This window comes from Asterias amurensis, chromosome 9, assembly GCF_032118995.1.
Source record: "Asterias amurensis chromosome 9, ASM3211899v1".
NCBI classification, from domain to species: domain Eukaryota; kingdom Metazoa; phylum Echinodermata; class Asteroidea; order Forcipulatida; family Asteriidae; genus Asterias; species Asterias amurensis.
Window position 1 is genome coordinate 6,487,800 of NC_092656.1, and position 16,669 is coordinate 6,504,468.

Below are 16,669 nucleotides of genomic sequence, written 5' to 3' on the forward strand. Positions count from 1 at the left end.
TGAAAAGCAATTTTTGTCTCAGTGAGATGAAAATAGTTTTAGCATGAACAGTTTTTCGCAACTCTCCAGAAAACATTGCTCTGTGATGTTCACTTTTTTTTTCCCCGCAAAAACTTGTTGACTAATGAAACTGACACTTCTAAAGGTATTAAATTGCATACATCTTCATTCATGCGTAGTGGTTTTAACAAAATAAAAATTGGTGTGAAGATTCTGTTAATAGCAAAGAGAAACTATTTATATTGTTGATAAATGTTCACATTTCTCTATTACAGATCTTATTTTCAGTGATGGAGTCGACATGAATACAATCAAGATTAGTCTGGTTCCGGATAATCTCCCAGAGGGTCCGGAGTCATTCCTAGTCAACCTCACTTCTATTGAACTTCTCCAGCCGCTGTGAGTACCAACTTTGGCATAACGTTGTATCTCGCTTAAGATTGCCAGAGTTTACACTCAAAACGAGTACGAGCCGAGATACAGCGTTTTTGTACAGAGTATTTTGTTTGAGATACAATGTTCTTGCAAAATCTAGATGCAACATTTTCGTACTGCCGCAACAATAATCATGTTGACTCTTTGATTCTTAGTTGACATCTGATACATTATTTAACACCAACTGTTATTGATTGTGTTGTTTAGCCTTTGAAAAAGACTCTACTAGAGTGGAAACGCTTGGCAAATAATAATTTTTGAATTTTCTTTTTTTTTCAGTAACAACGACTACACAATACAAGGCGGTCTACAGCTGGATATGCCTCCTCTGATTGGTCAGTTCAGTGTGAAGACAGTCACCATCCAAGCCAATGATAACGCAGAGGGAATCATAGAGTTTGCCCAGTCCTCAGTATTTGAATGTAAGATATTACAACAAAGTCATAAAGCTGTTAAAAACAAAAATTGATTAAGCTGAAATATATCATGTATAGCACAAACAAGATACCAGCCAAATGCCTCGTAATGTTCATTTGTTGCACCAGTTCTCTTCTCATAACAACTTCCTTAAAGAAAATTTCTATTTAAACATTTTGCCAATACGTTGTGACAGTTTTTTCCAACATTTCAATTAAGTAGGATTTGAAACTTTGCAGGGTGTGAGTATAATCAGGTGAGGTTTGTAGTAGTACCATGTGTAAATCTCTTTTTAGTAGTGTTGGTTCTGAAAAGAACCGAAGTTTTCAACAAAGTACTATATAAAGTAGTTGAGAAAGTGCTTTATTTATCAAATTTCATCTTGGTGATTTTGTTTCAGTTTCGGAGGGAGTTGGGACAGCCGTCATACCAGTGGTTCGCACAGCCGGTACCTTCGGCCTCGTACGCGTGTCGTACACCTCCAGAAGTATAACAGCGACCCCTGATGGGGTGGATTACTCACTGACCGACGGCGAGGTCATCTTTCTGGACGGTCAGTCCGAGGGGTCGATCAGCATAGCCATCATCGACGACCAATTAAAGGAGTTTTCCGAAGTCTTTGAAGTGACCCTGAGTGGAGCACAAGGGGGCGCTGTTCTCGGGAGGAATCTGACGGCGACGGTGGTCATCATGAAGAGCGACGGACCAGACGGATTAATCGGATTCTCTGTCATGGAGTTGGAGAGGATTATCGCTAACCCGGAGACTAGTAGGGATATTGAGTTCACCATCGAGCTCTCGGGAGGGATTGATGAGTACTTGACGGGTGCTGATGTAAGTTTTATTCATGCGAGATTACTAGTTCTTAATGAGAAAGTTTATAGTTGGTATCACTCTTAAAATTCATGGCAATTTTTTTTGCATGGACATAACTTTCTCTGGATTTCTATTCCAGCGATATCTCAAAAATAGGAACACCTTTTGAAACAAAATTTTCAAAGGTCAGTTTTGTTGTATATATCTATATTTAAATAGGAAAACAACAAAACGGTTCATAATACCAAAAGTATACTTTCTTCTTTGAAGAATGCGTCAATTATTTTATTCACATTCATTTCCTTCCCAGGTGCGCTGGCGAATCCTCGGCCCCAACTCCAAAAGCCTCCCACCAGACACCAGCGACATCTCCACTGCTGATGGCCAGCTCCAGGGGTCGGTGACCTTTAACCCCATCGAGCGAGGAGCTAAAGGGTTCACGTTGAGGGTCAAACCGTACCCTGGGCCGGAGATAGAGGAAGTGTTTATTGTTGAGATTTATCAAGTGGTTGGCGCTGGAGAGATCAGTGAAACGGCTGGCAGTGCAACGCTTAAGGTAAACTGCAACCTTCCTCTTAAAGTTTTTGTACGAAACAAAAAAACAAATGTCCACAGATTTACATTAAAGGGAAGGTACACGTTTGGTAATCGTCAAAGACCAGCGTTCTCACTTGGTGTATCCCATCATAAGCGTAAAATAACAAGCCTGTGAAAATTTGAGCTCAATTGGTCATCAAAGTTGCGAGAAAATGATGAAAGAAAAAACACCCTTGTTGGACGAATTTGTGTGCTTTCAGATAGGAATAAAAGACTTCTAGCTAGAAGTCTTTTATTATTTTAGTGAGAATTTACCTGTTTCTCAAAAACTACGTTTCTTCAGAGGAAGTCGTTACTCACATTGTTTTATACTATCAACAGCTCTCCAATGCATGTTACCAAGTCAGTTTTTGAGTTAATATTTGTTTTGATTAATTACCAAACGTGTACCTTCCCTTTAAACTTACACGGTTTAAAGATAATGATAGAAGAAAGCTTCCCTTAAAATGTTACTGGCTGAGGTGCTGTAATTATTGAGAAATTAGTAAAACAATTTCACAGAAAAAAAATTATTCTCAGTGAGATGAAAATTATTTTAGCATGTACAACAGATTTACGTGATTCTCCTGAAAACATTGCTCTGTGATTTACATCTTTGTTTACAATGAGTAGGAATTCATGTCATGGCCCAAAACAAAAAGGTGATCTACAAAAGGTTTCAAAACCCTTTAATCAAGCTGGGGCAAACCTACCAGAACAATTTTGAATAAATTGCCTGTTGAATTCCTCTCTGTTTTAAAAAAAGGTTCAGTGTAAAATTGGGTTTTATCCCAACACCGATGTGTATCAAGTACTGAATACACGGTACTTTCCGGAGTTCTATGACAAAAATCCACAGGAAAAACAAATTGGTCGGGTCCAGTGAACTAGACTGCGAGGCCACGACACGCCACTATTTACTAAAGACAGTGGACACTATTTGTAATAGTCAAAGACCAGTCTTCTCACTTGCTGTATCTCAACATATGCATAAAATAACAAACCTGTGAAAATTTCTGCCTATAATGCCACTTGTTTGTATCTTATTCTTTTCCCATCTTAGATCCTAAAGTATGGTGATCCTAATGGTGTGGTCCGATTCTACGGAGAATCAGTGAATCAGCGTAGCTTTGAGGAACCTGTAGATGGGGGATCGCTGACTGTTTCCTTCCCAGTGAGACGCCGAGAGGGAGTCATTGGTGATGTTAATGTAAGTTAACTGGGGCCAGGCCCCCGCAACAAAATGCCTTTATTTTTTTTTCCTTTTTTTTTCTCTGCGTCTTCTCTGCAAGCAATAAATGTTCAAAGTCTTCTTTTTTTATGTTTTAATAATTAGTTTTTAATTTATTTTATGAATTTCTTTGTGGTATTTTTTTATTTTTTTATGATTAAGATTAAATTGATGATCAAATAGTTAAGATCAAATACATAAAATTCACATGGGGATAAAAACATATAGAACGCTCCAGATTTAACCAAAGATAACTGTATGTGAGCCGGCTTCACGCTCACAAGCTTTTATGCTTTGCACAGTTTAGGTTTTCTTCCACAGCCTATCACATCTCTCTTTTCTTCCGTTAACCAATGATGTAGGTCCATTGGCAAGTACGAGATTCTCGTGGTGGAATCAGCGTCGACGTCTCACCCTCTAACGGTACCCTCTACATCCCAGACGGTGTTGCTAACACCCAGATCCTCCTGTCCGTACTGCCGGACCAGATACCTGAGCTCAGAGAACTCTTCAAGCTGGTTCTAGTCTCTGTGGACGGAGGGGCGGAGCTTGACCCCCAGTTTAACGTCTCAACGTTCTATGTTCAGTGAGTGATTCTTGTTGCATCAAAGAAAGACTGTCTTATTACAAGATTTTCATATGAGAAGATTATCATGTAACGACTTCAATATGAAAAATTTGTGAGATAGCGATCGTTCACCATTCTCATTATACTAAAACCTACAGGTACATGTGTCAGTTAGTTTAAAGGCAGAGTTTACTTTTGGTAATTGTCAAAAACCAGTATCCTCACAAATAACTAACTTGTGAAAATTTGGGCTCAAGTTGCAAGAAAAGATTGAAAAGAAAAAATCCCCTCTTTGCATAAAATTGTGTGCTTTAAGATCATTGAGAAAGGCTTCATGTCTGAGGACTTTCTCGGATTCAATTTTTGTTTATTGAGAAATAACCCTTTTCTGTAAAACTACAACACTTTTAATAAAGGGGATCGTTTCTACTTAAAAAAAATTGAAATCAAAAGTTGCCCGTGCTCTTTTTCAAGTTAGTTTTTATGGTAGTTAATTTTGTTAATAGTTTCCCAAGGTATACACTTATTTTAAACGATTGATTCTTTGTTCATCACTCATGTTAGACTTCAGTCCAGTATGACTTTGTACAAGATTGAGTACCAGCTTAAAATAAACAATTGATTATTTTGTTCTTGATCCTCCGTAGACCTAACGATAATCCGCACGGTGTGTTCAGCGTTCATCAAGAAAACCAAACCGTTGGTGTCGATTCGGACAAGAAACGGTTCCTGATGATCTTGATTACTCGTACAGCAGGCACAGAGGGTGACGTCATGGTGACCTTTGACCTTGAGTATAATGATGTAAGCACAGAGGTCATTCTTGACTGTATCCTTCCGTCAAAATTTCAGGATCATCAAAAATGCTTCTTTGCAGTTGACAAATATTTTGTTGAATCAGTGCAAAAAGTTGGCATCTCTTTTTCGTTTAAGCACAACAACTTGCTAAGCACAGAAAAGTATTGCTGGACAGAAACAGGTTACCAGCCAAAATGACATCAAAGTTACATTGTTGTGTCTGGTAGTGCCACACTCCATACATCCAGGGATAAGAACCAGAAAATGGAATAAGTCAAGAAGGAAAAATACTTTTTGGTTGTCAGCTGGAAAACAGAACACTTTCAGCTCATTTTTAAAAAACGATTTTATCAATTATGCAAAGTGATGTCTTCAGCCGATGCCATTTAGGCAGCCTTCCATTATTAGTTTACCTTGTCTAAAGAAACACACCAGTGTAGATTCCAGTAAAGAAAAAACTAGCTGGTTCTACTTGGAAGAGAGGAAATAATGATAATTGTTGACTTTGTTTTTTTATTCTAGGGAATAACTGGTGCTTATGTTCCTGGCAGTGGCTCTGTGGAATGCAAGAGTGGAATGCAATTTGTAAGTTCTTAATTAAATTTCATGTCATCAGAAATTGTTATTAATTTTGAATTTACCCTTTAACACCGATGTGTGTTAGCACTGTATACTCGGTACTTTCCCGAGTCCTGTGAAAAATTCACAGGCATATTACTCGGGTGGGATTTCGAACCAACAACGTTTGCAGTTCTAGAGCAGCATCTTTCCAACTAGACCACCGAGATTGCCTAGTAGTTAGAGGCAGTTCGAATCATACGTTTTAGCACCTTTTCAGAAGGTAAAACAACTTCTTGAAAGAGTTGGTTTTTGAGTTCATTCTTGAATGTTAGGTATAGAAGTCTCCTTGAAAGTGAGCTCCATAGGAAAGGACTGACCGTAAGAACAATCGGTTTCCCCTAGAGTTGTATTAGTCATACACCATCTTAAAAATAAAAGAATTCTTGTCAAATGTATAATTTGTGTATTTGCTCATCTGTAATTCTTTGTGATATTTATTTTTGACAGTGCACTAAAGAGGTACCTCTGCTGAACAACGATCAATTCCTAGAGAGAGATACTACATTCACTATTACCATGACAACACTGAATTATCTTGGACCATCAGAAGGTAAAAAAAATATTTAAAAACATAGTTGCAGCCAATAGAAAGTTTTATGTATTTTCATTGGCAGAAAAGATGTTTTCAAATACTTTCATCTAAACTCTATGCTTCTCCTGATGTTGACTACAGCATAGTGCATACATGTTCACATTTACAAATGTACGGCTTTTGTTTTCTTGTTTTAGTAACCATTCAACCAGCGTTATTGCCGGGTGCTGAGAGTGCCCTCATTGTTGTACCACAAGAAGCCGCTAATTCGTTTGTTGGGTTCAAGTTGGATGCTACTACAGTAGACGAGAGTGAGTATTTGTCTGTAGAGGGTAGAATATTTTAAGAATAAGTAGTTCTGGAGTGAATTAGATTTGATTTGTAGTCTGACTTTCTTGGTCACACCCAAACACACCATTTTGAAATCATCAAGACTACAGACAGTATATGTCAAAAACAAAGCACTTGGTGGTTCTAGGGTCTTTAAATGTTTGTTTTTAAAGATTTCCTACAATTTCTCTGGATGATTTGTGCTGGTGTCATTATCAGGGAATTTGTTTATTTTTGTTATCCATTTTGTTTTATTAAACTAGGGTAGCTCCACCGTTTTCAGTGGTCTTTTCTCCTTGACTGAAATCAATCCAACCTTTCTTTGATGATTAGGAATTCTATATTTTCTTTCGTAAATGTCTGTTCTATGGATTGTTAATTGAGCACCGAATTTAAGCTCTGCTCTTTCTGTTCAGCGGAGTGTGGGTTCGAGTCCCGGTCATGACACTTGTGTCCCTGAGCAAGACACTTGACTATAATTGCTTCTTTCCACCCAGAGGTAAATGGGGACCTGTGAGGGCAGAGATGGTTCTTGTGATTGATTTAGCCGAGTAGCGCATATATTGTGCACAGGCTGTATACTCCCCCAGGGAGCTGAGATGGTTTATGGAATGATTTAAGGCCCAGTGACCAGGGGTAATAATGTTGGAGCGCCATGAGCGTCACTGCCTGACCGACCTGAGCGCTATATAAGAAGCCACTGTTATTATTATTATTATTATTAATTAATTTGGCTGATCAATCGCTTTCGTCTTTAATCAGTCTCCTACCGTACTGTGGTCACCATTGAGCGGCATGGTTCCTACGGGTCTGTCGATGTCATCTGGAAGGCGGGTTACCCTCAGGGAAGCCTTCCTCAAGGTTACCTACAAGGTGTCATCTCACAAGACTCGGGTCAGATCAGGATGAGGGAGGGTGTGTCTACTGTCACTCTTCCATTTATTGTAAGTTTTACTTCTCGTTTTAGTCATCAACGTTTCTATTTATGCTCCCTTTATCTTTAAAGGGACTGGACACTATTGGTAGTTACTCAATGTTTGGCATAAAAACTTACTTAGTAACGAGCAGTGGAGAGCTGTTGATAGTATAAAACATTGTGGGAAACGGCTCTTTCTGAAGTAGTATATTTTTTTGAAAAAGAGGTTATTTCTTATGTAAATTTTACAAAGACTTCAGGCCTGAAGCCCTTTTAAGACATCTTAAAGCAAACAAACTTGTGCAAAAAAGGTGTTTTTTCTTTCTTTATTCTTTTGCAATTTTGATAAAGAATTGAGTCCAAATTTTGAAAGATTTATCATTGTATGCATATGTTGGAATACACCAAGTGAGAATACTGGTCTTTGACAATTACCAAAGATGTCCATTGCCTTAATGAGTTGATTGTTATTAATTTAAAATCCAAACAATGCATTTATATCATTATTTTGTCCTCCAGCTTGATCCCAGCGGCAGCCCCAATGAACTCTTTGCCGTCCATTTAACGAGTGCTCTGACGTCATCAGAGGGCGGGGCTCAGTTACGTAATGGATTTAAGATTGCGCCGATCGAACCTTATGGTGTGGTCGGTTTTTCTCAGATGTCAAGACGAGTCTCCGTCATGGAAGGACAAGGAGAGGTAAAAACTGGGATTGAAATTTATCTTATATCACAGTCATTTTTTAAATTTTTGTTATTGGTTGAAAAACTAATTAATTTATTGCTAATGTAACTTCTTCAATCATTTGATTGGGTTAGAGGGGAATAGTTGCTTGTGTGCATGTGAACGCCTTGTTACTAGGCATTATTGGCTTACAGAGCTATCGCACAAAATCGGCACTTGCATTAAGCCATAGATAGCCACAGCCAGTCCCACCTTCTACTCACCATAATACTGGCTACAGAGACAGGGTTAGATATAGTGGTTAAGCCATAGATAGCCACAGCCAATCCCACCTTCTAGTCACCATCATACTGGCTACAGAGACAGGGTTAGATACAGTGGTTAAGTCATGGACAGCCGCAGCCATTAATCCTACCTTCTAGTCACCATAACACTGGCTACAGAGTAAGGGAGTAAGGGTTAGATACAGTGGTTAAGCCATGGACAGCGTCAGCCAATCCTACATTCTAGTCACACTGGCTACAGAGACAGGGTTAGATACAGTGATTAAGCCATAGATAGTCGCAGCCAATCCTACCTTCTAGTCACCATAATACTGGCTACAGAGATAGGGTTAGATACAGTGGTTAAGTCATGGACAGCCGCAGCCAACCCCACCTTCGAGTCACCATAATACTGGCTACAGAGATAGGGTTAGATACAGTGATTAAGCCATAGATAGCCGCAGTCAATCCTACCTTCTAGCCACCATAATACTGGCTATAGAGGCAGGGTTAGATACAGTGGTTAAGCCATAGATAGCCACAGCCAATCCCACCTTCTAGTCACCATAATACTGGCTATAGAGTAAGGGTTAGATACAGTGATTAAGCCATAGATAGCCGCAGCCAATCCAACCTTCTAGTCACCATAATACTGGCTACAGAGATAGGGTAAGCTACAGTGATTAAGCCATAGATAGCCGCAGCCATTAATCCTACCTTCTAGTGTCCTGACTACAGATTAAATGGCATTCATTCTTGTCCAGTACCAGTGAATGACTTACTGAACCAGCTTAAAGCTGTTCCTTTTAAACAATTGTTGTGGAGTCCATGGCTCTGGCTCCTCTTCTGGAACCAAACAATAGAGACATCTTTAAGCTGGGATTAATCCTCCAGAGACTGACAATGGTTCAAGCCCAGTGGTGATATCAAAGGCAAGCCACCTGCAGGCAACTATGGCTGGCTGCTTTCCATGAAAGCAAATCTGTGAAGGATTAATTTGGACAATGAGCAAAAAAAAAAAAAAAAAAATACCAGTTGATTGTTCGGATTGTTAAAAAGAGAGGATGAGGGCCTTTTTATGAACTATTATTTTTTTTTTTTTTATATGAGGACCTGTGTTAACACTATTACTGTATTCGTATTAACAGGGTCGGATTTGCTACTATTATCGTTTTATGAAACAGACGGAGAGCATCACGTTACTAGATTTGGGTAAAGCTCCTAGGCCAGTCCTTTTAAAAAGATGGAATTAAAAAAAAAAAAAAAAAAAGTTTTTTTCCCCACAAAAATCGAAAAATAACAAATAGTAAAATAAGGATGCGGCCCCCAAAAAAGGATGCGGGCGGGGTCGATCAACTGGTATTTTTATTTCATTTGGCCTTACTGTGGATGCTGTGGGCCTAATGTCTGACTACTGAGGCTTATCATTTAGTAATGCCACTCAAACATTGCTATATATTGTATACACAAATATTGATAAACATTGATCAAACTAATCGACATTTCCCATCACAGCTATCCTTGACCATAGAGAGACAGCTAGGAACACTTGGCAGTGTCCGTGTGACGTACCAGACTACCTCATACACTGCAACGGCCGGCGACGATTACGTTGACATCACGAGTGGCGCCCTCACCATGGCCCAGGGAGAGAGGACGGCGGCCATCTTGGTTACGATTCTCGAGGAGCAGCAGCCTGAGCTTGCCAAGATGTTCTTTGTCAACATCACGAGTGTTGCTAGGTTACCGATAGATGGGACACAGGGTGAGTCAGTTTAACGTAGGAATGAAGACTGCAAAAAAAGACTCGACTGTTAGCTTTATATAAATGGGAAAATATAATTAGCTGTTTGCCTATTTCTTACCAACCAAAAGAACCTATGGTATAAATGCAAAAAAATAGTAAAAATAATGGCCTGATTTTTCGACCCTAGCTGAGTCTTTCTCAAAGGAAAAAATGATAACAAAACAAATATGAGCGGAAAGATGTCAAGTGGAAATACATGAATAGAGAGTAATTATAATAATAATAATAATCATAAACTCTTATATAGCGCATTTTACAATAATCGTATCACTGTGCTTAACAGAGTAAGCCTTTTATGTTCAAACTTAGGTAGAAATTACCTTCAAAGATATTTTTTGTTAACATTATTTAAATGTACGGAGTAGTTTTGTGAGTATGTCATTAAATTCTGTTTTGTTTTTATCGAAACCAAGGTACAAGCCCTAGACTGAGCTCCAGGTACCCTGTCTCTGAAGTGACAATAGAGGGCAGTAATGACCCCAATGGTGTGCTTAGTCTGAATCCTGATGTGGTAGAGACTGTAGAGAGTGAAGCTACATGTAAATTCATTACTCTCAACATCAGAAGGACAGGTAAAGACTTGAGTTTTTAAGACTGTGTTTGACCTACAGGAAGGCATCTTTTTCAAAATTGATTTGAGGTTATTTTCACAAATTGGTACCAAACTTTTGTTTAAATAATTACCGGCATGGTTGGATTATCATGTTCAATCATTCGCCTTTTAACATAAAACAAATTTTACACAAGTATTTTGAGGAAAATCCACTGTCTTCACAAGAAAGTGCCATGGTTACAGTTGGTCAGATCAAGCTGGTCAGCCCTACTGGTTTTTAAGTCTACAATTCTTTGAAAAGGAATTACTTAGAGATAACAGGTGTTAGTTGTCAAATAAAAAGGATGTTTTTATTCTAGCCTCCTTTTCTAAGAAGCTTTCCTGTATGCAGAACAGAAATACTTATTTTGAACCTCCTTTGGAAAGAAACGTTAAAGTCTCACTATTTTGTTTCTGTACAGGAGGCACCCATGGTGATGTCAGTGTGAGGGTTCGAACCATAGGAGGTGGAGAATCATGGCAAGGTAGTGTTACCCTACGTCCTAGTGATGTATCAAACACCATAGAGAATGCCCTGGCCAATACACAGGATAGACCTCACGCTACGGCAGGTCTGGACTACAGAGAGGTCAATATGGACATCACATTCAGGGTGAGTTGATTGACCCTTCACCTTTGACCCATACGCATTCATTACATTTAGCCTAAAATTTCATGTTTGTATGTATCTCTTGCATAACGGGAAACGCAACAGGGATACTGAGGTCACACACACGTTTTTACGAACAAAGAACAGCTCCTACCCATAATTTACATCCTTTGGCCTCAGTTGAGACTACCAGAAGGTGAAATAGAAAAATGAATGCTTACTGTGTAGTGAAACAAACAGTTTAATCTTATAAGTCATAAACAAAAAATAGCTACCAAGGAGTAGTTACCTTGCTCTGTAACCCCCTAGATCTTAAGAAACTTGTGGAGAGAAGATGAAGAAACTTCTAGATGTAGTAGGAAAACCCCCATACAGGGATAACACAGGTAGAGATTGAAAGCTTTGTCAATGTGAAAGACACTGGTTTGGGTACTCGTAGGAGAATATATCAAAGCTTGTTGCACATTCTGAGTATAAGTGATTCACCTTGAGGATTTAGAATTTCTGGTAATAATTTTCTTTGGTAGGATGGAGAGACAGAGAAAAGTTTCCAGGTTGAGGTTTGTGACGATGGTGTTGCCGAGCCAGCAGAAGTCTTCTTTGTCTACCTGTCTGAGCCAACGGGAGGGGCGAGAGTAGCTACAGGCACACCTGATGGCAACCTCAAGGTAAGGTTGACGCTAACAAATATCTCTAAATTTTAATTTACTTTCATAGAGGGCACTTCTGAATCTTAGAATGATCTGAGAAATAAACTCAATGGAAGATCATGTTGTGATCAAAATTGTGTCGTGGTTGAGTGGTCTAGTTCACCGGATCTAATCTGTGGTGTTGTCAACAGAAGAGTGTTGTGTTCAATGCCCAGCCATGAGATTGATGCCCTTGTGTAAGGCACTTAACCATAATTGCTTAGTAAAAGATGGGGAGGTAGGACACTTTGCTCTACGAGCCAGGCTCCTAGTGGATGATACCCATTCCTACATCCTTACGGACTGTGAAGGAGGTAACCCTGTTTCAGCCCCAGGAGAAAGAGGCAACAAGCCCCTGGTGAGAGGTGATAAGAGTAGCCCTTACCTTGATGTGGCTGTCCGTGGCCTTGTGATATTAGGCGATCTCTCATAACAAATATATATAAATAAAAAATAATCTATGAACGTTTCTTTCAATTGTCTTTCAAACACAAGGGCTATTTTAAAATTTGCACAGAGAAATGCACAACAAAATTTGTAATTTTTTCACAAATCCTTCTCAGCAACTTACGTCAAGTTTTTCTTTTTGCTCCTGGAAATTATATACTTAAAAAAGGTCCTAATGTTTTTTTTTGATTTTTTTTTCTGTTTGTAGGGCTTCACTCATTCAACAATTCTTCTTTAGTACTTTATTTCAAGTTTTCCTTTCAGCTCAAGGAATTTATTTACTTGGGTTTAAAACAAATCTTAATCAATTTATCTAATTATATTTTCTGTTTGTAGGGCTTCACTCATCTAACAATTCTTGGCAGTGATAACTTTAATGGTGTGATTGGCTTTGATGGCCAATCCATGATGGTGTCTGTCGATGAAGATGTACGACCAACGGTGACTCTTACGGTCAACAGAGGACAGGCTTTCTTTGGTGAAGTCATGGTGAGTAGGATATAAGTGTTGCTTAGTATTCAAGTGGTTGAACTGCTCGAGTACTTGCAGTTATAGGTGCGCGCTTTCAGATGCTTGCAAATGACTTCAGGCCTGAAGCCTTTTTCATATTCAAATATTTTGCATGGTGGGAATAATAAGAATAAACTATAAATGATAGTAAACTTGTGGGTACGACCATGTACATCTAATATCTCCTCTGAGGTAGTGTTGGATCTGAAAATAAGCCAACACTCCCTCGAAACATATTTATTACATGTTGTACCCGCAAGTTTACTATTATTTATAGTTTATCAAAATTATACCATTATTGATACCTCACCATGCAATGCCTCAAGTCTCACATTAATTTTCCTGATTGCAGATTGAGTGGCGAGCGACCAATAGTCCCAACGGTGATATAGCTGGAGATGCTGAGCTGTCCTCTCAGCTAGAAGAGGTCGAGGGGATAGTGACGTGCCCTGAAGGTCAACAAATGTGTACCTTTGACATCACGCTGAGACAAGACGAGGTATGGAAATAAGACTCTTTTACAAAGTTTAAATTCCGACTTTGGCTCCATCCACTTGGACCCAGTTTCACACAGCCTGTATAAGCGCAATAACTTGCTAAGCACATAAAATTCTTGCTTAACAGGCAACAAACTTACTGGCCAGAATACCATACAGCTACCGTTGCTGGCTGTATGGTATTCTGGCCAGTAAGTTTGTGTCTGTTAAGCATAAATTTGATGGCCAGAATACCATACAGCTACCTTTGCTGCGACTGACACCCTGGTCATTTTTTGCTTAGCAAAGAATTTTGTCAGCAGAATTTTTTGCTTAACTGGTTTATGAAATTGCGCCCAGACCAAATCAAGTGCCAGAGCATTTGCTAGAGCCAAAAAAGCCTATTGTCTTTTGAAATGCAGCAGATTTACAATGGGTTTACCTGGTATGTCATCATATTCCACGATGTCGTCCCAAAAGTCCCCCCCCCTTCGTTAGTGGTTTTAATAATCACTTTAATCTTTGATTTTAAACTCCATTGCAGGATCCTGAGTTTGCCACATGGTTCTTGGTTGAGCTTATTGGTGTGGGTCAGGGAGCTACTCTTAATCCAATGGATCGATTCGCTAATGTGACCGTAGCAGATAGTGACTATCCATACGGCCTGCTACAATTCACTACAGACACACGGTGAGTAAAGGTCTTATGCACTAGTGACACCCCATCTTAACCCTTAAAGCCATTATACACTTTCGGTACAGACAGAAGAAAAAAAAGTTTGCAGATTTACAAATAATTTACAGGGTTTACAGAAGGTAATGGTGAAAGACTTCTCTTGAAATATTATTCAATGAAATGCTTTACTTTTTGAGAAAACATTAAAACAATGTAAATTCTCGATAGCAAGAATTACGGATTTATTTTAAACACATGTCACGACACGGCGAAACGGACGGAAACAAGAGTGGGTTTTCCTGTTATTTTCTCCTGACTCCGATGACCGATTGAGCCTAAATTTTCACAGGTTTGTTATTTTATATATAAGTTGTGATACACGAAGTGTGAGACTTGGACAATACTGTTTACCGAAAGTGTATAATGGCTTTATAAGAAACCATAGCAGCTACAAGTGGCTTATACCAAAATGTTCATAGAGGCCGCAAACTGTAGCAAGGTTTGACCTACTTCCATTCACATATGTCAGGTGATGGTGAAACAGAAATGAAGGGTCTCTAAAGGGTTAAATATCACTGTAATTACACAACACTTGTGCTTAGAAGTATGAGCCATCCCCTTCTTTAATATGCCCTGATCAATTCTGTTTTTAGGTTCCAATCCGTCCACTCCAACACCAAGCGTGTCAGTCTACGAGTGGAGAGAATCGGAGGCAGTACCAAAGACAGCTCAGTCTCCTGGGGGACGTTCCAACTTGACGGACCGATCAAACTCGCCGGTCTGACCGCCTACCCGGCCATCGCCGACGACGACTACATCGGAGACTCTGGGATCGTTGAGTTTGTCTCCGGTGCTAGACGCATCCCTCTCGATGTTGTATTACTCCCTGAGACGCCTCCGTCGTCGCTAGACTATCCCAAGGTTCTCGAGATCCGACTGATGCAAGCGACGAACGGCGCTTCCATAGAACCGCAGTTTGGCGTCGCGATGATCACTCTGGTCGAAGACGAGAAGACGGCCGATATATGGGATAATCACTATAGCGCCGTCGTGGGTTTGAGCGACGACAACATCTACAACATCCTGTTGGATATGGGAGAGCATGTCAAAGGTCAACTGACGGACGAGCAACTGACTGTCGTCATAGATACCATCAATATGATTGTTGCCGAGGGAGGAAGACGCAGGTTGCCCGGCAACCTCCTCACCCCTTTGATGGAGATCTACTGTACATTGATGAACCCACTTAGACAAGATACAAGGTATAAAGAACACTCCACCCCCTCCCCAACCCCCTCACTCTACCCACTAAACTAAAAAATATAACTCGCTATGACATCTACGTGAAAATGTTAATGTGGAAATTCCAATATGTGCCTCTTTGAAGCCAAGTATTTTTTTAGATATGCTTTCAATCCCATATTTCTTAACTTCAGGAAAAAAAAAATGAAAAAAAAAAAAAATGCCTTCATTTGTTTATAGCTTCATTTGTCACATGAGAATGGTTCCATGCGAAAATGTCTATTGGCACCATAAGGTTATTATTATTAAGATTGTACGAGATTAAATGAGCAGCATTCAACATTAGTGGATATACCAAAAGAACTTATGTTCTCAAAGCTGACACAATATACTCTTTGACAAAAAATTCAGGTATTTTCAACCGTTGGTAACTTGACCGTAACACACCTTTTCTTTATTTCCAGGGGTGCCTACAGTCTTGCGGAGTCCTTCAGTTCCTTTGCCTTCATCCTTGTGACTGCTCTACCCTGTGAGACCCCAGAGCCACAAATCATGACGTGTGATCTGGCCAAGGTAGAGACAGGGCGATGGTCCCGGGGTAGGATCAATGAACACAGCTTCCAGGGAAAGTAAGTTATAGATCAATGTTGTCTTTATGTGAGGTTTGCAGTTGCACCAGGTATTAATCTCTTTTTGAGTAGTGTTGGTTCTGAAAATAACTGATTGTTGTCTTGAAAGGTGATGAGTTTTTCTTCTTAAAGCTGTCAGTTCTTAATTCAATAGATTCCCATAACATGGATTTCATCTCGGGAAAACACATTTTATCATTCAACTTCCTTCTTCCATTAAGAAAGAAAAAAAAAGAAGAAAAAAAAACTAACAAACAAAACTGATATGAGGAAATTTTGGGAATAAGTTTTAAGTGTATAGTGTGGGGCTTTACTTTAACTGGTTCCCTTCAAACTTATATATGTAGAAACTATACTTCAGGGGACCAGGGCCCAAGTTCATAAAGTCTGTAAGCAAAAATACTTGCTTAGCACGAACAAATTTTGCTTAGCAAAAATAGGTTACCAACCAGAACAACATACAATTACCATTGCTGCGACTGTTACTTCGGTCATTTCTTGCTTTGCCAGAATTTTCTGCTTAACAGCTGGATGAAACTGGACCCTGTTATGCTTCACTTTTTATATATATCTTGTTTTGCATGGTTCCCATCCACAGAGGGCAGAATAGCTTCACAATGCCTAACAACCTGCTGGATACCAGCGTATCGTCATGTGAGGATATTCATTTTATCGAGTACGGTAGCCAGCAATGGTTCTACGGACAGGATGACGTCAGCACACTCAACAATCAGGTAAAGAATTACACCTTTGTCTGGTTCTCCCTAGGGCCTTGTCACAACTTTTACAGGCAACTTTGTTTGAG

The 16,669-nt window shown here is 39.4% G+C and overlaps 1 protein-coding gene across 1 annotated transcript in view; it reads left to right on the forward strand.

The window, feature by feature from the left end:
- Positions 1 to 16,669, forward strand: part of LOC139941613 (adhesion G-protein coupled receptor V1-like) — an 82,259-nt gene that overhangs the window by 55,298 nt on the left and 10,292 nt on the right. Inside the window, exons 68-89 of the mRNA XM_071938193.1 lie at positions 276 to 399; positions 715 to 857; positions 1,253 to 1,686; positions 1,979 to 2,224; positions 3,308 to 3,454; positions 3,838 to 4,061; positions 4,691 to 4,847; positions 5,364 to 5,426; positions 5,910 to 6,012; positions 6,192 to 6,305; positions 7,087 to 7,268; positions 7,760 to 7,939; positions 9,703 to 9,952; positions 10,408 to 10,566; positions 11,009 to 11,199; positions 11,724 to 11,864; positions 12,669 to 12,821; positions 13,195 to 13,341; positions 13,863 to 14,008; positions 14,647 to 15,255; positions 15,700 to 15,864; positions 16,463 to 16,598. Coding sequence (XP_071794294.1) covers positions 276 to 399; positions 715 to 857; positions 1,253 to 1,686; positions 1,979 to 2,224; positions 3,308 to 3,454; positions 3,838 to 4,061; positions 4,691 to 4,847; positions 5,364 to 5,426; positions 5,910 to 6,012; positions 6,192 to 6,305; positions 7,087 to 7,268; positions 7,760 to 7,939; positions 9,703 to 9,952; positions 10,408 to 10,566; positions 11,009 to 11,199; positions 11,724 to 11,864; positions 12,669 to 12,821; positions 13,195 to 13,341; positions 13,863 to 14,008; positions 14,647 to 15,255; positions 15,700 to 15,864; positions 16,463 to 16,598 — 4,214 coding nt within the window. The remainder of the gene's footprint in view (positions 1 to 275; positions 400 to 714; positions 858 to 1,252; positions 1,687 to 1,978; positions 2,225 to 3,307; positions 3,455 to 3,837; positions 4,062 to 4,690; positions 4,848 to 5,363; positions 5,427 to 5,909; positions 6,013 to 6,191; positions 6,306 to 7,086; positions 7,269 to 7,759; positions 7,940 to 9,702; positions 9,953 to 10,407; positions 10,567 to 11,008; positions 11,200 to 11,723; positions 11,865 to 12,668; positions 12,822 to 13,194; positions 13,342 to 13,862; positions 14,009 to 14,646; positions 15,256 to 15,699; positions 15,865 to 16,462; positions 16,599 to 16,669) is intronic.